This window comes from Physcomitrium patens, chromosome 1 (assembly GCF_059467195.1).
Source record: "Physcomitrium patens ecotype Gransden chromosome 1, ASM5946719v1, whole genome shotgun sequence".
In the NCBI taxonomy this organism is placed as follows: domain Eukaryota; kingdom Viridiplantae; phylum Streptophyta; class Bryopsida; order Funariales; family Funariaceae; genus Physcomitrium; species Physcomitrium patens.
This window is the reverse complement of record NC_143410.1, coordinates 19,889,577-19,913,809: the sequence shown is the minus strand read 5'-3', so window position 1 is coordinate 19,913,809 and position 24,233 is coordinate 19,889,577. Positions and strand designations below refer to the sequence as shown.

At 39.6% G+C, this 24,233-nt stretch overlaps 5 protein-coding genes across 12 annotated transcripts; 2 read left to right on the top strand and 3 right to left on the bottom strand.

The window, feature by feature from the left end:
- Window positions 1-2,055: 2,055 nt before the first annotated feature.
- On the bottom strand, window positions 2,056-4,603 carry LOC112292176 (nudix hydrolase 25). Of its 2 annotated transcripts, none has more exons than XM_024540406.3 (6): window positions 4,191-4,603; window positions 3,584-3,634; window positions 3,309-3,401; window positions 2,960-3,054; window positions 2,687-2,801; window positions 2,056-2,511 (listed from the first exon to the last, which is right to left on the bottom strand). In XM_024540406.3, exons 1-6 carry the CDS (start codon window positions 4,545-4,547, stop codon window positions 2,446-2,448), a joined length of 777 nt encoding a protein of 258 aa, XP_024396174.1. In that variant the 5' UTR covers window positions 4,548-4,603; the 3' UTR covers window positions 2,056-2,445. The 2 variants fall into 2 exon arrangements, with proteins under 2 accessions (XP_024396174.1, XP_024396184.1); XM_024540416.3 differs by having other exon boundaries at window positions 2,056-2,507.
- A 2,551-nt stretch (window positions 4,604-7,154) lies between these two features.
- LOC112282956 (uncharacterized) lies at window positions 7,155-13,412 on the top strand. 6 transcript variants are annotated; one of them, XM_024521198.3, is made up of 11 exons: window positions 7,155-7,460; window positions 8,159-8,274; window positions 8,481-8,669; window positions 8,979-9,096; window positions 9,413-9,509; window positions 9,806-9,912; window positions 10,076-10,198; window positions 10,405-10,582; window positions 10,970-11,030; window positions 11,335-11,690; window positions 11,781-13,412. In XM_024521198.3, the coding sequence occupies exons 3-11, from the start codon at window positions 8,542-8,544 to the stop codon at window positions 13,337-13,339; spliced, it is 2,727 nt and encodes a 908-aa protein (XP_024376966.1). In that variant the 5' UTR covers window positions 7,155-7,460; window positions 8,159-8,274; window positions 8,481-8,541; the 3' UTR covers window positions 13,340-13,412. The 6 variants fall into 6 exon arrangements, with proteins under 6 accessions (XP_024376966.1, XP_024376984.1, XP_024376993.1 ...); XM_024521216.3 differs by having other exon boundaries at window positions 7,320-7,460; window positions 8,477-8,669; XM_024521225.3 differs by having other exon boundaries at window positions 7,321-7,460; window positions 8,187-8,274.
- A 983-nt stretch (window positions 13,413-14,395) lies between these two features.
- Window positions 14,396-17,041, bottom strand: LOC112282985 (uncharacterized). Of its 2 annotated transcripts, none has more exons than XM_090252595.1 (6): window positions 16,890-17,041; window positions 16,434-16,803; window positions 16,119-16,183; window positions 15,507-15,567; window positions 15,216-15,362; window positions 14,396-14,916 (listed from the first exon to the last, which is right to left on the bottom strand). In XM_090252595.1, the coding sequence occupies exons 1-6, from the start codon at window positions 16,902-16,904 to the stop codon at window positions 14,876-14,878; spliced, it is 699 nt and encodes a 232-aa protein (XP_090108721.1). In that variant the 5' UTR covers window positions 16,905-17,041; the 3' UTR covers window positions 14,396-14,875. The 2 variants fall into 2 exon arrangements, with proteins under 2 accessions (XP_090108721.1, XP_090108719.1); XM_090252593.1 differs by having other exon boundaries at window positions 14,396-14,838.
- Window positions 17,042-19,037: 1,996 nt separating this feature from the next.
- On the bottom strand, window positions 19,038-20,111 carry LOC112283001 (uncharacterized). Its single transcript, XM_024521289.3, has 2 exons — window positions 19,658-20,111; window positions 19,038-19,379 (listed from the first exon to the last, which is right to left on the bottom strand). Exons 1-2 carry the CDS (start codon window positions 19,989-19,991, stop codon window positions 19,354-19,356), a joined length of 360 nt encoding a protein of 119 aa, XP_024377057.1. The 5' UTR covers window positions 19,992-20,111; the 3' UTR covers window positions 19,038-19,353.
- Window positions 20,112-21,776: 1,665 nt separating this feature from the next.
- On the top strand, window positions 21,777-22,857 carry LOC112281758 (uncharacterized). Its single transcript, XM_024518635.3, has 2 exons — window positions 21,777-22,237; window positions 22,516-22,857. The coding sequence occupies exons 1-2, from the start codon at window positions 21,904-21,906 to the stop codon at window positions 22,539-22,541; spliced, it is 360 nt and encodes a 119-aa protein (XP_024374403.1). The 5' UTR covers window positions 21,777-21,903; the 3' UTR covers window positions 22,542-22,857.
- Window positions 22,858-24,233: the final 1,376 nt, after the last annotated feature.

The following is a 24,233-nucleotide window of genomic DNA, read 5'->3' as shown; positions in this document are numbered from 1 at the left end:
TATAGATCGAATTTTTAATACTTAAGTTAAAAACTTTGAATTAAAATTAAAAAAAGAAACTAAATTAAATTTATCTTTTTATATAAAATATCTTAGGGTTACACATATTCACTTATATGAATGATATAGTACGATATTCTTTTTAATTATATGAAATTTTATTTTAAATATTATTCAAAAAAAATTAAAATCATATATATATATATAATATTAGGTTTATTTCTTTTAAATATTCTTTTATAATTATAAATTTTTTTTATTGATTTCTATTTCATATTTTAATCTTATCATGTAATTTAAGAGATTCATTTAGATAAAAAGTCTTGTGATTTAATTTAAAATATTTTTTATAATAATTAGTATTAGATAGATTATTTTTTATTTTTTTAATATCTTAAATATAATTTATAGTATTGTATTAAATGCATGAAAGTAATATTTACAAAAAAGTTTTTGATGGTAGGTAAAATAAATATGTAAATTTTTATTTTATCTTACTTCTATTTAATTGATTAATTTTTTAATTTTTTAATTAACAAATGTATCCTTTAAAATATAAAACTATGCATTTAGGCAAAATAAACTACTTTATTTTAATCTTTCTTAATACACAATTGATGTTCTTAAATTAAGAATATATTACATTTAAGTTATATATTATAGAAGTAGCTACTTTATTTAAATATGTTAAATAAACCATTAAATCTACAAATGCTATAGTATAAAATATGCATCTATACTAAATGTAGGATTGAAAGAAGAAAATCTTATATCACACATTAATTAATTCTATTTAAAACTTGGTTTTTCTCAAGAATTGGCAATTGTATATAATTCATCAAATTAAGTAGGAATTACTAGAAAAAAAAAAAAAAAAAAAAAAAAAAAAAAATCTAATTGTTCTATAAATATGAATTTTTTTCTTGGACTAAAAAGATATTCAAACTTAAATATAAGAATTGATTATGAACTTATAGCTTGTGTGTGAAGGCAACATATGTTCTTAAAGAGACCTCTATTATATTCTATTTGTTGTCTTTGAATCACAATCAAAGAGACACACCTTATTTTTATAAGTCAAATTAGTGATTGTCCTAATCTTTAGACAATCATGTGAGTATGAACATGTTACAATAGTACAAGTGTATTGTTAATAGTTTAATCATTTACACAACATAGATTGGCATTATAATCACTTCTCTAACCAACTATTCTTGTAACATTTATAACATGGCTTTTTAGATGTAATTGTTGCAATGACCAAGGATGAATCTCTGCTTCAGATTTGGTTTGTATTTTGATTCTATATACCTCAAAACTTACTAATATAATTGGATTAGGTAATATTTAACTAATCTTTTTTCCATCTAAAATTCCACCTATATTCTCTATATGTTGGTGTCTCTACACTATCTTAGCATATTAAAGATTGATGTGGACTTGCCTTGTCTTTACTATTCATTGAATTTTTAATTGTATTGCTATTTATTTACTTTGCTGCAATCAATCATACTAAAATATGTCTCTTTTCATGTCTTTTGTAATACTTTATAGAATGTGGAGCAAATCTTTTAGTTGTATTTGTTTTTTGACTCTTTACTAAAGCTTTGATCATTTATGTTTATTGTGCATTTTTTGTGCTCTTGCTACATGTATTGGGATCCAATGTATATATAAATGATATAGATTATGTACCTCCCCACATAATAAAATTTGACAAGATGGAGTTAATTTGGACAAATTTCTATCATGACTCTATTACAATAGTATATTACAATAGTATAGTTGATCCAATTTTCACTTTTTTTGCTAGCTATTTCTTAAATATTGTCCTGAATTGAAGAATTACAATAAACATATTATCAAGAAATTGGTTTGAATATCACATTCTTGTGAGCAATCTATTTCTAAGATATCCATTTAGTCTAAGAACACTGAGTATTTGCAAAAAACCCCTCTATGTTTGCAATTGTCTCATCTAAGGTGTAGATTAGGCCCATTATCATTTGTTGTCTAATTGCTAATAGGCCTTTCATGTCCAGAGACTCTTTCCACTGTAGTCAATGATGTGAAGATGTATAATTGACCACCTTCAGATAACATTCATGGATGTGAAGGCTGACAACCAAATTGTCCCCTTCTGGCGAAGAAAGTATCCAATTGATTGGGTGTAGAAACAGTACAACCAGCTAGATCTACGACAAAGAGAACCCTATAATTAACAACTGTCCACCATTTTATAGCAGACTAATTACTAAGCGATATGGTGTTCCTCGTGTTCCGACCATTGTGCCCAGATATTCCAAGTAGAATAACGTATGGTTTAATGTAATACTCGTAACCATAGCTCCTAAACTCTTAACTCATCATGCCACAAGCGCTACCGGCAAACAGCGCTTCTTACAGCGCCAGGAAGCGCATTGGAAAAGCTCATGATATTAGTCATCACTTCATAAACTTGACCAAATGGTGGAATGCTCGTTCGTAAACTTCTCTCTTGAATGCCACTGCCTGCTCACATCTCTTGCCACATGAGAAGGCCATAATCACACTGCAGCGATATGTTTGCTACTAAAAATAACTAACATTTCTCAAAGCTCTACCAAACTTACACTGAAAGATATGATTCAGAATCCCAGAAGGGTATCAAGGACGAGTACAACACAAAGATTAAAAGTACTCATACATTTCTTATGACGTCTTCTACTGGCACCCACTTCCACTCGGAAAATTCGGGTTTTTCAGAACCATCGCCCATCAAGTTGATCTCGCTATCATTGCCAGTGAATCTGAACAAGAACCTGAAAAAGAATGCGGTATTTAGCATGCAGACTAAAAAAACAACTCGAGGTTTCAACACGTGAGATAAATGAAAGATAGATACGCTGGAATGCATGGAGGCAACAAAACATATCCATACGGAAGATATCTGACTTGATTTGGCAAGTATCCTACTGACCATTTCTGAGCCTGTCCATTCCACTCTGTTCCCCACAAAGTAGTAAGCTTCGCTTTCACGTCTGGCGGAAAGTCGTACGTCAACCACTCAGACACCTGCAAGGCCATTTTATCAAAGCATGGTTCTAAAAGACCGCTTAGAATTTAAGCGACATGATAAGAGTTTCCAGCATGGTGTACTTTTCCCAAACAATACGTGGACCAACTGAATCTTTGGGCAAAAATCTGATAATATGTTCACATAGCAATGAAATTTCTCAAATAATTACACTTCAGTAAGAGACAATTAAATCAGGAATTCAAAAAAGAAAAGAAAAAAAGTAGCATGTATTACTTGAGAACGTTCTTACCTCTCCCAAATACTCTGCAGAGGTGACTCCGGTCTCTTCTCTCAGTTCCCTAAACGCTGCTGCTCGAGGGTCTTCTTCTCCATCTATACCTCCCTGCACTAACCAGATCCCCGCACTCCTCGATAATTCACTACCTGGTTATCTCGGTAAGCATGAGTTACCGAGATAAGCATGCTAGTCCCAAATGTCTTCAAGAGCACTTACTTCAAGGAGATGTATAGGTTATTAAGCTCTAATTTAATAAAAACAGATATCAAAAAGAAAAATCAGCATACCTGAGGCATTTGCCAAGCTCCAGGAACATCTAATCGCTGCGCTACAAAAACCTAACAACACAAAATTAAAATTAATCCACATGAGGAACAAAGTGCACAAAAGCTGAAGTAATGAATACCGTATAGCTGCAAATTGAAACCTCGGATATGCTTTTGAATCGTGACTGACCTGAAAACATTTACCAACAAACGACTGAACAAATGCACCAACAATTTTATAAACCTCTAGAAGATCTTTATACATCCAGCCTCAATCTCAATTCCGTACTATTTCTTTCACAGAAGCAAGTCAATAAGGCAACTGGTAAAGTTTCAGTAAACGATGAGATAAGCTGTTCACATGTACGTGATGAAAAACAAAAACGAAAAAAGAAAAAGAAAAAGAAAAATAAGGAGTAGAGTGAGAGTGAGAAGAAATAAGGATTCGTAAAAAAGGATTTTCTACGGGCTAACAACCAGACTCTCCTACAGACCTAAAAAGCATATTCTAAGAACTAAGTAACAGGTCCAGGATTCCACACATTCAAAATGAAGACTCCACACAATACGAAAGCAAACAATTCGCAATGGTGGAGTATGCTTGAAAACCTCCAGCAGGAGCACTAACCTCATTCTTGTCATTGATGAGAGCCACACCAACGTTGGCGCGATACATTGGAGGCGGATCACTGCAACGCCCAGCCATCGCAGAGGACGACACGACACAGCACCGCAGAGTCCGTCCGCTGGCCGGAGCGCCACACACAGTTTCCCTGCTCACCCTAGGGTTCGCCAACACCCTCCAGTCGCGCCACGCCCCTGGAGTTCCTCCGAGCTTGACGCAATTGGCTTGAACGCAGGAAGAGCTCACGCCGCGGGCAATAAAGGCGGGCAAGCTGCCCGTGGTCGCATGAAGGTGGAGGTTGGGAAGGAGGCGACCCGGACCTGGCAATGCCTGCAGCATCAACCTGGAGGTGATCACCATAGCCGCCTCAGGCACCACTGACCCAGCACTCTGAGGAGCTCTCGACGCGATGCTCTGCAATGCAATGCAACGCAATGCAATCCCTCCGAAGCCACGGCATCACGCTCCAGCCCTCGGAATCCACGGAATCACGCTCTCATCCTTCCAGACACTTGCCTGCCCGCGATTGCGCGTTAAACAGAGACGAGCTGGAATTTCTGCATCTGGTTCCGGTGGACACTTGCCGGCCATCCAAATCTCTCTCCTTCGGCGCATATGGTCCCACGCACAAACCATAATGTTTGCTTTATTGAATACGACAGCCTTGTCTCGAGGTCCGGTTACATACTGCGCGGTTTTTAAGGTGGCCAAAACGTGTTTAAGTGAATCCTCAAATATGGAAACCGGTGTGGATTCTCATGTTATGTTTATCAATGTGTGTTTTTAATTGTGATTGACTAGCTTGTAACTACTTGTGATCATTATTAGAAATATCATTGGAAGATTAAACTCAATGAGTAGTAATGTGCTTTATTTTTATTTTTATTTTTATTTTAATAAAATATATATTAGCATTTTTTTATTTTTTGTATTTTTTCTTTGTTTTAAAAATAGTATGTCTTGCTACACAATTGTCTACTACATCTTTTAATTTCACGCAGCAAGATTGATTTGAGGTATTGATGAAATTTTGGTATGATTCAATCAATGTTCATGTCTTTTATTGCAAGAATTGCCATTGCATTTAGATTAGATAAACTACTATAATTAATAAAGGATTTCTTCTTATATTTTAATTGTTGAAGTAAAAGTTACTAAAATTATGCCACAATTTATTTACAATAGTAAATTTTAATTTAATAGTGTGGTTTAATGTCTCTCTTACTGCTCTTCATAAGTACTATCTCCTACTTATTTAAAGGTATACTACAAAATGTTGGCACTTTGAACCAATATAAATAACAATCGAGTTTTTTTTATGGTGGCTAATGTAACAAATTAGATTTGTCTCTAAATGTAATAACAGAATCAATGATTTGAACATTTAATAATAATATTAAAGATTTTAAATTAGTAGTTGGAACAATAGAAAAAGAGATAATGAAAGCTTATAAAGTACCAACTAATAGTTAATATGATGTTGTGATCTTATATACAATAAAATTTGACCTTGCAAAAAGAAATCATGTCTAAATACAATTGAAGTTCCATAAAGATAAAATCCATAATTTATAAATAGATTTTATAATCATATTAGGTTAGAAGTCAAATTTTAGCTTTTATGTGTTGTATAGAGGATAGATAAAATATTATAATAGTTGCTTGAGAATTGAAGATTAGAGTAGGAATAGTAAAGAGGTTATAAAATTGGTGAGAAAATTAATAGATTCTTTTATATTTAAATGTGTAAACAAACTTTCAGCAATAAGACTAAAAACATTTACTAATGTAGATAAAAGAGTGCTATTAGACATGGCCTTAGATGGTGTAAGAGATAATTTCATGTTTTTATATATATAATTTTGAATGTACATTTTTAGTAATATTGTATAACCTATTTTTATTAGTTTAAAAATAACAATAATGTTTTGCTTCGATGTTTCTAATAAACATTTTTGCTAAATGATATCTTTCTTTTTATGCTATTAGATAAGTTAAATTGTAATTATTAAAGATTAAATATTTTATTTTATTAAATAAAAATTTCTTATGTTTTTATAATATTAATTTACATTCAAAATATTTATTTAATCTAAATAAAATGTTTTATATTTAAATTTATAAAATACTAATGTTTATGTTTGTATTATTTATTATATGGTATTCATGCAACATACATTGTAATTTTTATTCATATATATATATATATATATATAGATAATTAGTGGAAGCTTTCAACTATGTAGAAGCTTTCATCAAATAATGAGACTTGCTAGCCAAATGTCATAGTTGTAAAATGCTTGCGTAAAAACTTCTTGAGGAAGATATAATAGCCACAAGATGTACTTTTAGATCCAATTTACCGGGAAAAATTATTTTTTATGTTTTTTTTTTCAAGAAAATATCATTCATTTAATATATTTTACCTACTTGTATTTATCTGGATGCATTTAGACAGTACAGGCATCTATAGTACTTGTAGATTTATAAATACTTGCATATTTTAGATTTTTATTGTGCTGAAAACAACAATTTTTTTGTTAATTTTATTAACATTTTTTTTTTTTTTTTTTTTTGTTTTGAGGAAGCATTATTACTGGCAAGTTTAAAAGAATTTCCCCAATTCAAATCTAAATCTGAGAACTAAAAAATACACATCGAATAATTATTTTTTCACATGACTAAGAATAAATATGGAATATTTAAAAAATGAATTAGCACAAATGAATATATTTTGATGAGTTAGTTGTAGACATTATTTCAAACCAGTCCAAGAATACACTCGAAGACGTTTCCGCAAACGAAAGTGGACAAAAGTATTTTCGTTCCACGAGCGGATGGAGGCGGCATCCGATGTGCCACGTGGAGAGTGATGTCAACGAAAGCGCTAGGACCAGATTTTCCGTTGGGTTTCAGTTACACCTCTGGTCTGCAGGAGCGCGCAGTGAACAGAGTTCCGCTGCGGAATTAGAATCGTCATCGTCAACAAAGACGGTGACAGATCGTTGACTGAGGCGACGACTTTCTCCAGGGTTTGTGGATGCGCTCGTCCGTTCGCAATCGTCGTCGTGACTCCCAGCGTTCAAGTGTGGCACTCACACGCTTCGCGTCCTGGCCAGGCACTCGTGCAGTCTCCGATTTCATAGTCCCTGCTCGTCGCCGACTATATCCCCAACTCTGCATTGCAATGCCAGGGGCGCGCGGTGTTGTTACTCTCTTTTTAGGTCACACTTAGCTTCAACTCATTTTCGTGTCGCGGAGAGGAACGGCTTGGTAAGTTTGAACGCATTCTGTCAGGTCGGTTGTGATTGTTCGATCTTGTTTTGGCCGTGATTTGGTGAAACGTAGGAAGGTTGATGACTCTAATTTTGAGTGTAGGTGGGATTCGAGGATGACTTTAAGTTTTCAAGAGCTGATTGCTGTTTTGGACTACCTGTAGTGTACATTGCGGTTGAGATGGTCAGTATTTGGTAGGGAGATGTCGGTTTTGGTGAGTTGAGAAGGTGTTGAGCCGTGAGGGGAGCTGGATGCAGCTAGTATTTGTGAAGAGATCTCGAACGCTGCTGTTGAGAAATTAGCGTGTTAGGTGTAATACGAGGGAATTGCCAGAGCGGAATGATGTTGAACATCTGTTTGTTGTTGTGCGCTCCTGTACCATTAGGTGCGCAAACTTGGAGAGTGATGTCCACTCGATTTAACTTGCATCTCCAGTTATTCATTTCTGTTATTCATAATTTTTCCCTTATGATCAAACTTGTCTACGAAAAGGGAACTTCCCCGTAGCTACACTCGCAAATTACTGGCAATTATACACCATTGTGTCTGGCTGAGTCTTGTTGTTTAATTATGAGGAAAGAATGCTGCCCTTTTGACAAGGGTTGGGGCTCAGCTTTATCATCCCCCCTTTTTTTTTTTTTTTTTTTTTTGAAATAATACCAGACTAAATGCCGCGATATTGAAGGGCTTTTCAGGGGATGTCTGGACTTGTACTTATTTCAGGTCGATGCGCACACCTGCAAAGTTGAGTAGATACAATCATGATTCTGGTTTTTCAGGAACTGTTTGGAGTCAATCAGAATCCATTCAGGTGAGACTGGCAAGAAAGGTCAAATTCTTGTTGAATGCAACCTTCCAATACCCGTTTTTTCACAGTGTAGCTTCAGTAACTTTGAGAGCCGGTACAGTTATGTATGCTTGATATCAGATTAAGTCCGTATGCAAAGAACTAGGCATACATTTATCGTGTCTATCATTCTTGACGTTTTCCTTTGTTTGTGTGCGCATCTAAGGCAGATAATTGATTTACAGCAGTGGCATCGACACATCAGACGCTACAAACACCACAAGAGGCAAAATGCAGCATGCGACGTTGAAAACAGAGGAGGAGTTATTAGTGATAGCTATATTGGAGGAGACGCCCTGGGAGAAACTTCCCAAACGTCTTAAGAATTCGTTGGCTTCAAACGAAGAGTATCAGAAGCGGTAAAAATAGCTCATCTCAATCGAGTCTAATCTTAATCCCCGTGGTTTTTTTGTGACATTATTCCACTTTTTACAACAAATTCTGCGTTTAAAATAGGCATTGGCGTTGTGTCTTGAATGAACTTTAATTTATAAGACCGATATCAGTAGTGTTTTAATTCATCGTGACTCGTGGACATGCACTGCGTGCGATTTGCATTTTCTATTGACTTTTTTACACACTGATGACAATGATGGATACATTCATACAATTGAAGCAAGTCTTGGTTTGTGTTTACTAACGATAATTTATAATTTATGGAGCTTTAGGGTGAAGGAATATTGCATCAAAAAGCGTCTGAAGTGGAGTGAATGTGCTGCACGTAACGCTTGCCGAGAGAACGATTATTATGAAGACCTCGTTCGTTATTTGCGAAAAAATCTTGCGGTTCGTCTTGTCTTAGATCCCTCATGATAGAGTAGGATTTTTTGAAAGGATTCTTGCTCACTGATGGTACGGCGGGTTCATGGACGTACGATTTGGCAGCAAGCTTGTTGGTTATATTTGTTAATTTTCATGCATATGCTTATCCAGCGAACTCATAAAGGAATCATTTGGTTGTGGATGTATCAAATGTAAATGGTCTATTTGTATTTCTCGACTTTACTGATTCAGGTGATGTGGAGAAGGTGGACTGTACAGTTTGCAAGTGGGAGGTCTAATTTTAATACCATGGGCGTGTTTGATTGTTTGACTTCATCAGTTGTTTCCGTATCATCTATCAGAGAATGTCTGCCGAATTCTGCGTATTACTCCCTTCCGATACTACCACGGATTATTGTATGATGTAATGAAAAATGGTAAATCATTCACCCTAGTTGAACCTGCTTTAGCTGAGTTGTTTATTTCAGTTTGCCATCGATTTGTTTGGTAGTTTATGTGGTAGATTTCTCTTTCACATGGAAAACAGTAAAATTGGGGACATACGGACTCATAGAAACAGCGCCAAGCATGAGTGCACAGATTCAGATGTCAGAATAAGCTGTGTATGATGCCAGGGTGGCTAATTTGGGTGCTGCCCCACTCCTTTGAAGTAAAATTCACTGTCTATTCTGAAGTTGGTTATTTATTTATTTATTTATTTATTTTGTTGCAGAGCAACCATATGATTCGATTCCCAACTTCACAGCAGCAGATGTGTTAAGGCTCACTGGAATAGGTCGGAACGAATTCATTGATATAATGAATAAGTGTCGTGCTAAGGTAATACTAAATGTGTTCTTTGTTAGCTCTTCACCAACTAGAAATTTTAAAGCTGACGTGGCCTGCTTCTCTGTATAATGATTCATTTGTGGATGCTTCGGTCACCAACTAGACCTGTGTGATCCAATACAAGTCCTGATGTTTTTATGGGGTTTTCGTGCAGAAATTAATGTGGAAGCTCAATAAGTCCATTGTTAAAGAAATGTTGCCTACACAACCGGTTAACTTCCGCATGGAGCCGTGGTGGGTTGTTTGTTTTGTTAATTTGACCACTGATGAGTATCGGGTAAAATTTGGGAAATTCTCATTCTTTGACCCCAACTTTCATCTACTTCCAATTGGATATGTAAAAATGGACTATATGTGCATGATGTCGTAGTCTAAGATGTTTTGAGATTGCTCCGTTGTACTTCCCTTTACGTCGTGGAAGCGTGATAAACTTTGTAGCTTCTCTATGATGATCTAAGAAGAGTCCCTCATGTCATGGTGTAGAAATTGTCAGAGGAGGAGATGGCTGTAATAAGTGGAGGGGATGGTGACAATAGCGACCGCTTAGGCAAGGAAGGGGTTAACCTTGTTGGTGAGGTGGACGTCGATGTGCTGCGATCCCTTTATCGGCGAGGTTTGATCTACTTGGACGTTCCTGTGTACCCGGATGACCACTTTCAAGGTTCGCCCTTTTCTCATCCTCTGGATTGTGTCCTTCCTCTTCTTACCCTCCGATCCTACCCCGGTCTGCTGTATTTCTCTCGAATATTATTTTAGACGCCATACTCGTGGCTTCTCAAAATTGTACAGATGATACAACGTCTTTCTGCTTTTGATTGCATACAACATCGTGATTGAGCTTGTTAAATGGTATGCTTGCACCTGAAAGTATTCTGTTACAAACTATATCTGAAAACTTTCCTCAAGAATAAGAACAGGGTTCGATGAGTTTCTGTAAATGAGTTGGTTTGCATAGAGTTATTATTCGTTGCTTGTCTGAGGCTTTGTAGTTATCCTATAGAAAAGTTATCTCGTATTCTCTTATCTTCACTTTCACCGAATCATGCAGTGTCAACTCTGGAGGGTTTCGTTTCCAATCGAAACCAGCAATACGAGGATCCAACAGAAGAGTAAGTTGGTGCTTATAAGGGTACCTTTTTGTCTCCATAAATATGTCCCTTCGAATACTGCTATGTACAAGACGAACTACTATGAGTTTGACCCGAATACATTTATGGTTATTTATATGGTGAAGGTTAATGCTTAGAGGAGAAAACCTTGAAATAGAAATGTTTTCCATTTCTTGTTTGATAGTCAAGTCTTCTTTCGATATCTAAGGAAGCTCGATCACGATACTGTATGTTTACCATGAAGTTAATTCTGCTGCGCATGGCTGTGAATTAGATCTAATTGATAACTGTCTGGGAACTTCAGGCTTTTGTATGCCGTATTTGTGGCATCTAGTGAACAAACAACTGTCGCGGAACTTGCGCAAACCCTTCAGGCCAACCTCGAGCAACTTCAGTCAGCTGTATCGCTGGCTTCCCGACTTGGATGGGCAAAGAAGTTCCTCGACCCGATTTCTTTTTTACAGGATTCATCTATACCTGAATCTCCTCGAAGTTTTGGGGATGATCGGATGCTCAGCCCATTCACCAGTCCATCACGGGTTGGTGCTTTGGGCCCACCAGATGTAGATTTGGTGAAGGGCCAAGCTGGTTTGACGCGTTTTGCTTACATGGTGGACGCCAACCTTACATCGTACTTGATGATGGGTTCTCTCTCTCCAGGTTTGAATCTCACTAGCATCCAAGCTGCTATTTATGAGATTTGAACTGGTCCGATTTCACAAGAGATTTTACTATTTATCGAATGTGCAGGTCTGAAGGGTCATGCGGTTACACTCTTCGAGGCTGGAAAACTCGGAGATTCTAGCGTGGCTGATATGTGTGAGGTTCTTCGGCAAGTAGAAGGGACAAAAATGGAAGGAGAGTTGCAACAATTTGCTGACCACGCCTTCAGCCTTCGTCATGCTTTAGAATGTTTGAGATCTCAAGGCACTGATTTGGAAGTTGAGGAGGCAGGCGAAGGTGGTATTGGTGGATTTCATCTAGAGCCTCATAGATTTGCAGATGGAAATGAACCGTCGCAATCTGGACAGTTAGTTCAGCAAAGTGTTGGCGATTTTGAAGATTACTCTACCAATGCTGCTGAGAGGGGTGCAGAAACTGCAGAAATGACTACTGTCCCGCCTGATATGGCGGACACAAAGGTTGCAATGCGGTTTGGTGCTGCTCTGAATCTGACTGGAAGAAATTTGTCTAAGGAAAATGTGCAGACACACAAGCCCTCTTCCCGTGTTGATGTAATCCGGATAGAAAGTTTGCAAGACCTGGCCCCAGCCACTATGCAACGAGTTTTACGGAGAGATTATGATGTGGTTGTGTCGATGATACCACTGCCATCTCCTCCTTCAGTTTGCTCATCCGATGGACTTGGTCCCGCGCATTTTGGTCCTCCATCACGTGCGTCGATATCCCCTTGGATGAAACTTTTGTTATATCAGACAGCAGGATCAGGCCCCATATCTGTTGCATTGATCAAGGGTCAACGGTTTAGAACTCTACCTCCTCCACTAGCAGGCTGTGCAAAAGCTCTTCTGTGGACTTGGGATGGTGCTGGTACAAACGGAGTTGGAGGCAAGTTTGAAGGTACGCTTGTAGAAGGGAGTATTTTGCTGCATTGTGTGAATACACTGTTGAAGCACAATGCTATACTCATCCAACCCTTTCCGAAGACACATTTGGATTCTGGAGGCTCAGGAAAGCCTGTGACGAGAAATGTTCCTTTACCACTCTTTGAATCTTCCGAAGTTCACCCATCTCTTATTCAGGCTGCCAACGAACTTGCCCTCGAAACACTAGGTTACATTCGGCTAGTACAGATCCCATGCAGAGACCCACAAGAACATAAGGAGAGCTGCTTTGAGTGGGTTCCACAAAGCATTGAGTTTGGAGTTCCACTTTTCGATACAGAGCTATGCAAAAGTGTATGCCAAGGAATATTTCAATCGCATCTTTTTTCGCCTACATCTCTCATCAAACACCGGCAAGGAATGCATGACGTAAGGCAAAGGTTACAGGAGTTCATCACGGATTATCAAGCTTCTGGCCCAAAAGCGACTTCTGCGTATGCTTTAGCAGATGGACCAGATATGGCTAACAGATCTGTTTTTCACAAAAGTACTGGTGGCGTACCTATGCTCTATCTCCTCGATGAAGATGATTCAAATGATGTTCCTTCGCCAGGCGTCAATTTGATCTTTGATGGTGCTACTCTTGAGCCACTGCATGTTGATCGATGTCTTCAGGGCAGACTTCCGGCACGTTTGGTAGTTGCGGCAAGTGCCGCTACTGAAACCTTGAGGACCATGTACTGATTTTCGTACACCTCATAATTGTCTTTATTTTAGATACTATTATTTAACTTGGTTAATTCAATTGTAAGTGGCACTATTGGTTTTTCTGTTGTGCATGAGAATCCATTTGTGGAACGTTCCATAAGTCCTCGCTTCCCTGGGATAGCCTCATGTTAAATCACGTTCATCACGATCACCTTTCAAACATGGAGGGTATTTGTTGGATGAGTGCTTATTATTTTCTGTTTGTAGGTTGTGGTTAATAGTCAGATATATTTGAAATTCTCTCTTATCTTTGTAATTGAGCTGCAGTACTGAAGGTTGATATTGGTAATGCATGCCCTGAATGTTTGTGAGGATATTCACCAGTTTAGAATTAGTGCATTACATCTCGTTTCTTCGCATTTCAGCCACTGCCGTTAGGAAAATGTTTTACTCGCTGAAAGGTAAAGATTGTTCAAGTCCTTCAAACACACATTAATTTAAGATTTTTTCAACCAACTGGTTATAAATGTGCACTTCAAAATGAAACAATTTATTGATTTGTTTCAAATGTGAACCCTGTATTAATTTTAATTCACCATAACACATTAATATCAACGCATTGTAAAATGAGCGAAGGATAAAGTTTGTCTGAAAGTGGCTGAAACATGAAAATGACACTTTCAATTGAAAGTTAGGAAACAAACGTACTCGTTGAAATAACATACAGTAAAATAAAAGAATGAAACGAAGTTTGTGAAGTGGCGCCTTTTCCATCACCACATGACTCTTTTTAAGAAAATTACGAATTACAATAAGGTTGAGTTTTCGAGAAATATATTTATATGTTATTAAATTATGAAATTTTAAAAGTTAAAAAATGGCCGATAAGACCGCGTTCACTTTCGGCACCAGTATCGGTAGTTCACAGCATGGAAAAAAGAACACAATACACGCAAGTCCATATGCATCCAAAATCCAGCTTCACAGCGACTTATTAACTTCCAAAACACATGAATGAATACTGGACATAAAAGAGTTACTCCAGCACATACAGTAAGACAATCAACATAAAGAGACTTGTCTTCGAGAGTGTACCGTCTATGATGTGTCAAGATTTTGATAGATTTGCAAACAAAGATGCAAAGCACTTCCTGGGCCTCTACAACCCAAAGGGAGGGGAGGGGGAGAACTCAGAGCATCAAATCGTGAATCACTGGGAGTAACAAATGCAGCTAGATTGACAGTGAGTGACAGTTCTCTCAGAAATAACAAGTGCCGCTTTCCAGCCTGAATCGACAATGGTCCTTCACTCTGGGTGAGTTCGCATGTCGATCACAAAATAGGGTCAAAAACCACGCTAAGGCCTCTTCACTGAGGAGAAGGTTCTGGAGCATCTGCAGCTGCCTCTAAAGGCTGCGCTTCCAAGGGTTCCTCTGCTGAGGCCTCCGAGGGCTCCGAGGGCACCTCCGCAGGTGCTTCTGCAGGCGAATCCTCTTCTAATTGTAAGTATCTGAAAACAGCCAAGTGTTCATCGCCTGTACATCACAAACGAGTTTCCTTTGTCAGCCGTGCTCAGCACCGTTTCGCCCAACGAGAAGGAATCCTCCCTTGATCTGCAACACAAGCTTATAAGCTTCCAGCATCATAGGAACAACCCATGGGGAGGTGATTGGCCAAGCATTGGAGATTGACTGACATATCTTGCTTTCGTTTCGTTTATTTGACTTGACTAAGCGGGCTACTTCCAATCCGTGAGTAGTAATTAAACAACATTAAACTATCTTTACTCCTTATTCAAGACAGGTTTGGTTGCAGCGCGGTAACATGATTACATTCACCTCGCAAAAATGACCCAAACAATCCAGAAAGTTTTCAATAAGGAGCAGCATTAAGCAACAATATGCGCCCGTACCGAAGGTAATGTAGCTTCCAGGGGGTACAGGCGTCACAGCTCCGGGTCGGATTCTCCTGTTGTTAATATATGTGCCGTTTGTGCTGTCCAGATCAGTCACATAGAGTACCCCACTTTTCTTTTCCAGCCGTGCATGAACACCGGAAACTGAATACAAAGCCAGGATCACAGGTTGGGGATTAGTACGAGAGCCTCAATCCAACTGCTTCGTTAAAACTTCATGGCTAATATGAAAAACGGAGAAAATGCGCTCACGATACACCTGGATGAGTCAATTATCTATTCGCGTACCTGTAGCTACAGGAATCACGACATCAGCTTTGTCTTTAACCCGTCCAACTGTCACGTTATCCTGCGGGAGGTTCATGTTATACTGGATTGCAACACCACTGAGGCTCCTTTGAGATCTACATGCAAATCGGAACCCAATTCTACTTTCTGCATGAAGCATGTGGGCACTGACCCAACTCTGTAAACAAGCAAATCATTCGATGATCGAAACTGGTAGACTCCGGTTCCACCAAGTGAATTAGAATGCTAAGTAAGGTCAGTTTCCAAGTAAGTTGGAAAATATCTCATAATACTAAATCACCTTATTGATTGGAGTTACTCAAGGCGGTCAATTGCTCTCTGTTCTAATGAAAAAAACCACAAAAAACCTGAGTCTTCAACATAAAAGAAGCTGGGATTGGCTTCACAACAATGTATCTTGGGACTCAAGTGGATATCAATTGTTAGAATTATGCGCCATCTTTTACAAACTCACAGATTCACAGAGAGTTGAAACCAACATTCGATCCATCGATGCTTCCAGTGGTTTGTGGTTTGATTCATCTCCCTAAGTTCAAACGTAATCGCCACAGCAGCAAGCCAAATTAAGAAACGAAGTGGGGAAATTCTTACAGAGGCTAGCTCAAACCCGCTGGGCAAAGGTACTGGTGCTCCGAGGTGACTCGTATTCCCATCACCTGTAGAAGAGTAAGCATGACGGAGGCACTAAGGGAAACCGATTTGGTTGACACCAAACGCAGCACTCTAGTTTCACTCACAACCAGATCCAATACCAACCCATTATCAAGATTGGTCGATAAAATTCAGTTTCAGAGAAGATAGAGTGTATTGTCACCGATTCTCTGCAAAGCATTTCAGAGCTGATGTAGAGTGCCAAGATTGAAGTGATATTTTAGAGTGAAAGCGCGAGGGTCCATGAACACTCACCACAAGGGTCAAGCACCCATCTGACACTCTTGGTCGAAGTCTGTTGAAGCGCCGAGACTCGCAAACAAGAGCGACGCAATCTCTTTCCCAAAGGAAACGAGTGCCTGATTTCGAACCGACTCTTCCCTAAAGCCCTGCTGCTGCTCACATCAAGCGTAACCGCAAACGGCTTCCTCGCCAAGGCTAATGAGCGATTACTGTCATTGCAGTGGGGAGCTGCAAATGATGCCGAGGATCCAAGCACTAGGCTCCCAGCTATGGCCTGCCCCGCAGCCATTGCAAATACACCTCGCATCTCTGCACGCGAAAACTCCTCCAACAAGCGCTCCCACTCCCCCACCGCGGCAATATTCCTACTATCCAACTCACCCTAACCCAAACACATCAATTCAAAACCACGATATGTTCTAATTCGACAAAACTTCAGAAAAGCAAAGGTGGGCTGTTTCTCGCTACCCAAGTGGAATCCATACACAGGAGGAGTGGATTTCGGAGGTAGCGGCAGATACTCGAAGTTGACTTGATGGCTGCTGATGATAAAGCACCAGGGCCGAAGCGATAGCTTCGGATTGTCGATGAGAGGTCGGTCTACTGTAAAGAGTGCAGCTTCAGCTTCAGCTCAACTCGGTAAATGGCGATGGAGTTCGATATAGCACCATTCAGGGCCCGCCACATTGGTTGTCCAAACTGCATAGATTTCTTCGATGCAATTTCCGATTGTCTACAGCAGTCCCATTTTTATCAAATTTAGAAAAACCTAGAATCTTCACATTTGCTACTCTGAATTTCAGGTTTTTGAGAAAAATTACATGCAGTTGTACGAAACAGTAGTTGGGTGAAGCTAGATGTGTAAAGTGACCGGATATTTTCAGGGGGTATCTCTAATCCGTGGGGAGAAGATGGATGTATGGGAACGGATGAGCTAGTCTGGAGGAGAATTGCTAAACCGTAGAGAGGTCTCTTCATCCAATGGCAGTCACACGATTCCTTTTAATATCGACGCTACACTGTGCTCGCTTCCAGGATGCCGAAACTTGCTCTTGTTCTTCATCTGTTGTTTCAGACTTGCTCTGTTCACTGAATTTCTTCTTCAATTCGAGTAGGTTTGGGGACTGCAGGATTTGTAGAGAAGTCATGGTCAGGCTGGTACAAACCGCTAGGAAAGCAATCGGTGCATTCTGTGGGAGCAACGCCGCCGCCGCCGCTACCACCACCACCACCACCAAGCAGGTGCACTTGAGCGGCAGAAACAAGGTTTTGTTTTGCCAGGGGAGTGTCTTGTGCCAGAGTTTCGTGGGCTGGATACCGGGTGCAGGAGAAGGGAGTTGCTGGCGCTTTGAGGGTAAACAATGTCGCCAGGCGTGGATGCGCCCATTTTGGTCGAATTTCTCACTCCAATTGACGTCTGCCAATTCGGATTTCATCCTTCAAGAGTTATTTTCGACTGCGAATTCCATTCCCTTCACAATAATTGTGGGTCAAGAAGAGATGACGATGTGCTTGAAATGGAATGCGATCGAACCCGACGTTGGAGGCTTGATGATCGCAAGCGATCGTGGTACAGGCAAATTCACCACAGTACGTGCTCTTGCGAGGAGGTCAGGAAGAGAGACAGGCAAACAAGCAGCTGCCGATTGCCATTTCCCATATGAACATGGTGGACCTGCCACTAGAAGCTACGAGTGAATGTGCACGCGGGACAACCAAAAAGGAGAGGGCTCCAAGTGAGGGAATAAAGGCGTGGGTTCCAGAGCTTTTGGCAAAACCAAACCGTGGAATTCTGTACGTGTTGGTGAGCTCTGCGGCGTCTAGGTGAAACGAGGTGGAGAGAGGGAGAGAGAGAGAGAGAGATACTATTTGAATTTTTTTACTCGCTCATTTCATCCTTCATTGAATCCGGTAACCCTGAAGAGAGAAACCTTCCACCTTAACTGGTGGACCAGTTGGACACGCACAGCCCCCAGCAATAATCAATACCCTTCACTTGAATGCGGTTTGTACTCTAAATTTTATAACCAAGTGGCTATTCTTTCGTCCACTTATATCCTTCGCTTGAACTCCTTCTTCCTGGAATCTTTTCCTTCGGACGTCCAACTTCCTTCCGGTTCTCTTTTCATGTCCAATTTCGTTCTCCTGCAGTTGAAGTTACCCAACAGCCGCCGCACAGCAGTGCGGCAGCTCACGTGCTTTTGTAAGTTTCGTTTTGTGTTATTTTTTGTTTGTTTTGGTGGTGTTGAAGAGCAGATGACCACGAGCTCACCAGACATGACGGGGATGAAAAGTGTGTGGCACATGCCCCTCCATTACTTGGAACAATCTCAGTCCAATCCATGACCTGAGCTACGTTAGTGAATTTAAGCAACACCCACAACGAGAGATTGTATTTTAACACCTTAAGATTAATACTGTGTTCTACTTCCACACAAAAATCACATTTTTTTACTTTTTGTTTGACCTACAGCTGCAATTCAAAATCAGAATTTTCCACGGATAACGACAATGCAAATACAATACACGGACCAATACAATACAATCCACGCATGCACAGAATTGAAGTCACCACAGAGAAAAACTGCCATCATTCCGACCATCACAATACTGACCATCATGGAACCGCAAGACGCGGTTGCAGGTTTATCAACATACAACTAACATTGATGATGCAAAGCACAGGATGGCGCGATAAATTCAACAGAACCTCGCAAACTTCAACGATATAAAATCCACAAAACTTCACATCGCCATTTCATGTCCTAGACCTTGTGCTCTTCAGCTAAGTCGCTCTCAAACTTATGGATGTCTAGCATTGCAAGCTATACAGCAGCAGAGATTCTTTACCGCCCGCTTCTGCACTCTGCTGGTTGGTCGTACATGCAAAGTGAGCAACATGCGTTGCAGGTTCGGCTCTCATGGGATGGGTCTAACTGCCTCCATTAAAACGTTTGCCTGCACAACACAACCCAGATTGGTGAACCGATCACGGTCTCCACCAGTCTCTGCGGTGGTGGTGGAATTGAGAACAGAATCATGCTGCATTCTTCTGGAAAAAGCACTACGCAGAAGCAAATTGTCGCTGAAGAGGTAAACACTCTGGAAGCTAAGTTTCACTTGTGACCGTAAGGTGTGGTGGTTCAGTGGAAGCGAAAAGCTGCAAGCAGCATTTGCATATGGAGATTGCAGAAGAGTATGCAAAGGGCAAAGTAAATCAAGAGTGGCCCACTTACCAGCACACGTTTGGCCCTTCTTGTAGCCTACTCCACATTTGTTGGGGATGTCAAGAGCCTTGTTTAGCTCATTTCCAGCTAAGGGTCCGTTGCAAAGCTTCACTCCTTGGATGGCCGCGCAGTACTCCTTCAAGCTTGCATTGGAGTTGACAAGCTTGAAGTTGTTCTGGACCTCAATGCAGCAGATTTTCAAAGGTCTTACATTTCGAGGTTCAAGTACATGGGGTGCGCAGCTCAAAGGGAACTGGGGTGAGCAAGGCGCTGCTTGGGCGCCAGAGCTCACCCCCATCACCAAGACCACAAGGAAACCAAGCACCCCAGTCATCGTCGCCATCACCACAGTAATGTTGAGAGATGACACGTTAAAAGATACCAGAAAGTTGTTGAGAGAGATACGTTAGAAGGTACTAGAAAAACAAGAACTGCAATGGGGCAGAGAGTACTGCCTGAGGGGCTAACTTATACGGCAGATGCATTCGATATCTACCCAAGTAACGCGCCTCTGGCGGCATCGTCATCGCGGGCTTGCTTACCTGCCCAGTCGCTGGGTGGAAAAGAAACGTGGTCGACCATGGTGCTGATGGCAGTAAAGCAATTGAATTTGGACAAGCTTCCACCACTTCTGGTACACTATCCATTGCAACTTTAACATCACAAAAATAAAATACATAAAGGTTCTCTATGATACATAGATTTCCGATAGTGTTAGGGACCAACTTTTGAGAAAACTGCGATATCCCAATGTGCTGATGCAACACTTCTAGATGCTATGTATCTGTAGAATATGTTATTGTTCTACTAACTTTTAGATAAATGTAAAATCATACTCTCTCATGCTTTAATTGTGAATAGGAACAACAGTCACAACCTTTTGTTTAAGAAGCTCAAAGTGATGCACATGTCCTGCATCAATTTCATTAGTAGTTATGGTTTCATGAACAAAATTTTGTAAACTTCTCCACCAACCAAAGGTGAGGCAGGGCCTTGCAATTTCAACGTTCTCTAAGACATCAGCTGAAATGTGACTTGCTGATAGATGGTGCAAACTGAGCCATATACTTTAAACACATCAGAGCAGCATTTGTACAAATAAATTGAATGTAATGTGTGTATGGATTGTTGTAATGTAATGTAATGTGAATGCTCATATGTAATGTAATGTATATGCTGTCTACAATCCATTTTGTAGATCAAGTTCAATTGGAGAAGATAATGCTCTGATATTACACACATCATCATCCATTTGGTTTGTACAGAAACATCAAGGTCAATCTTGGTATTCATAATTGTTACATATGCATTGTTGATTGGTTGGTGTCTGACCAAATTGAACCGTATGAATTTGTTGAATAAATTCATGAATACTTGTTTTTTAAAAACATACAGGAGTGGTTTCACATGTTTCATTTTTATACTCTTATGTTTTAACTTCTGGAGAACATGTTGGCCCAGCTCATTAAAATGAAGTGAAGTTTTCTACAAGAAGGGTCAAATTTCATGGAGCCTGTGTGGTGGACGCTTGGAGAAGCCATGTCCAGCTCATCATGGTCAGAGTGAGACCTAATTAGGGGGACCCAGTGGGCTTCTGTTCCCCATGGCCCCTTCCAACTGCAGTCGTGCTCTCTGGGAATAGGAAGCAAGTCTTGTGCACATTCTCTCTTGCACCTTTTACTGTCCTCTTTGCATTCAAATTTTACTTCACCAGTGTTCCACGCTGTGGTTCAATTGTTTCCCCAACATGTCCACGACCCACATCCAAGAGCTTAAGATGTTGATCTCAGAGAGTGCATCATCTTGGTAATGAGATTCGATACCTTTCCTTGCAACCTGTTCCTCGCTTCCTTGTAATCTGATAACCAGTCCTGGTTTCATTGAAATCTGATAACAAGTCATGGCTCGCCACTAATCGTGACAGCCCCGTTTGATGGTGGGTGGATTTGTAATTCAAACTCAGAGATTGAACATGTGTGTTGAGGTGACGCTGGTTGCTTTACTGCCATCAGCACCATGGTCGACCACGTTTCTTTTCCACCCAGCGACTGGGCAGGTAAGCAAGCCCGCGATGACGATGCCGCCAGAGGCGCGTTACTTGGGTAGATATCGAATGCATCTGCCGTATAAGTTAGCCCCTCAGGCAGTACTCTCTGCCCCATTGCAGTTCTTGTTTTTCTAGTACCTTCTAACGTATCTCTCTCAACAACTTTCTGGTATCTTTTAACGTGTCATCTCTCAACATTACTGTGGTGATGGCGACGATGACTGGGGTGCTTGGTTTCCTTGTGGTCTTGGTGATGGGGGTGAGCTCTGGCGCCCAAGCAGCGCCTTGCTCACCCCAGTTCCCTTTGAGCTGCGCACCCCATGTACTTGAACCTCGAAATGTAAGACCTTTGAAAATCTGCTGCATTGAGGTCCAGAACAACTTCAAGCTTGTCAACTCCAATGCAAGCTTGAAGGAGTACTGCGCGGCCATCCAAGGAGTGAAGCTTTGCAACGGACCCTTAGCTGGAAATGAGCTAAACAAGGCTCTTGACATCCCCAACAAATGTGGAGTAGGCTACAAGAAGGGCCAAACGTGTGCTGGTAAGTGGGCCACTCTTGATTTACTTTGCCCTTTGCATACTCTTCTGCAATCTCCATATGCAAATGCTGCTTGCAGCTTTTCGCTTCCACTGAACCACCACACCTTACGGTCACAAGTGAAACTTAGCTTCCAGAGTGTTTACCTCTTCAGCGACAATTTGCTTCTGCGTAGTGCTTTTTCCAGAAGAATGCAGCATGATTCTGTTCTCAATTCCACCACCACCGCAGAGACTGGTGGAGACCGTGATCGGTTCACCAATCTGGGTTGTGTTGTGCAGGCAAACGTTTTAATGGAGGCAGTTAGACCCATCCCATGAGAGCCGAACCTGCAACGCATGTTGCTCACTTTGCATGTACGACCAACCAGCAGAGTGCAGAAGCGGGCGGTAAAGAATCTCTGCTGCTGTATAGCTTGCAATGCTAGACATCCATAAGTTTGAGAGCGACTTAGCTGAAGAGCACAAGGTCTAGGACATGAAATGGCGATGTGAAGTTTTGTGGATTTTATATCGTTGAAGTTTGCGAGGTTCTGTTGAATTTATCGCGCCATCCTGTGCTTTGCATCATCAATGTTAGTTGTATGTTGATAAACCTGCAACCGCGTCTTGCGGTTCCATGATGGTCAGTATTGTGATGGTCGGAATGATGGCAGTTTTTCTCTGTGGTGACTTCAATTCTGTGCATGCGTGGATTGTATTGTATTGGTCCGTGTATTGTATTTGCATTGTCGTTATCCGTGGAAAATTCTGATTTTGAATTGCAGCTGTAGGTCAAACAAAAAGTAAAAAAATATGATTTTTGTGTGGAAGTAGAACACAGTATTAATCTTAAGGTGTTAAAATACAATCTCCCGTTGTGGGTGTTGCTTAAATTCACTAACGTAGCTCAGGTCATGGATTGGACTGAGATTGTTCCAAGTATTGGAGATGATTTAATGGCACACATATTCTCATACACAAGTAGTTTTGTATTAGGAATCTGTGGTTGTACATTTCTAAATCAATCAAAAAACACACTTCAAAAGTTGTCTTCAACATGTGTGACACTCTTCTTAGTGTGACAAAGTTTGCATGTAAAGGAAAAAGTCTCCAGTTACTTTAGTGTTGAGAGTCCACAAGACAATTGCTTCCTGTGTTGGTAGCCTTGTGAGTTTTCATTAGCTGAGTCATCTTTTAAAATTTTGCATCCACATTTCAAGCTTGAAGCTGAATTTGTTACCTGTATTAACGAAGACCTTTTACATATATTAGCCAAACACTACTCAAGCAATTACTTAGCCAAAATTGATAAAGTTCTACAATCAAAGATTAAATTATTGCATTTACATCATTGCATAGAAGGATTATGGACTTAGTCCAATTACAATAGAAATCAAGTAGTTTTATGCTAAATGCTACATTGAAAAGAGGGCTTTAGCAATCCCTACTTAAGATGCCTAAAAAGTGTATCTATAAACTTTTGCATTCATATGATTTGACAATCTATATAATATTAGAAAAATCAAATCTATTAAATAATATTTTGAAAAGCTAATTAGCAGGTATTTATTTTTAACTTTAGATCTCTTTTTGATGCACATTCATGTCCATCAAGTCCCTTGACTCTCTTAAGCCATGTAAAGCTACATATTATTTCCAAAAAACTTTATCCATCTTAATATTGAAAAGACTAGATAGACTTATATATATGTAGGTATATGTGTATATATATATATATATATATATATATGTATGTAAAAATTAATTTATGGAAGAGAGAAATAGAGAGTAAGAAAGATATCTTTTTATCAAAACAAATGTATAGAAAAGCAAGGCTACAAAAATTAGAAGTACATACAAGTAGAGTTTTTTTATTGCTATTATAGTCTACAATTTGTGTGTAGCATTTCATTCTTGAGATTGACTAAGAATTAAATATCCAAATAGAAATGGAAAAAATTCTATTAGTACATGAAAACGTAAGTAATGTATAAAATATATTATAAATATATTAGTAG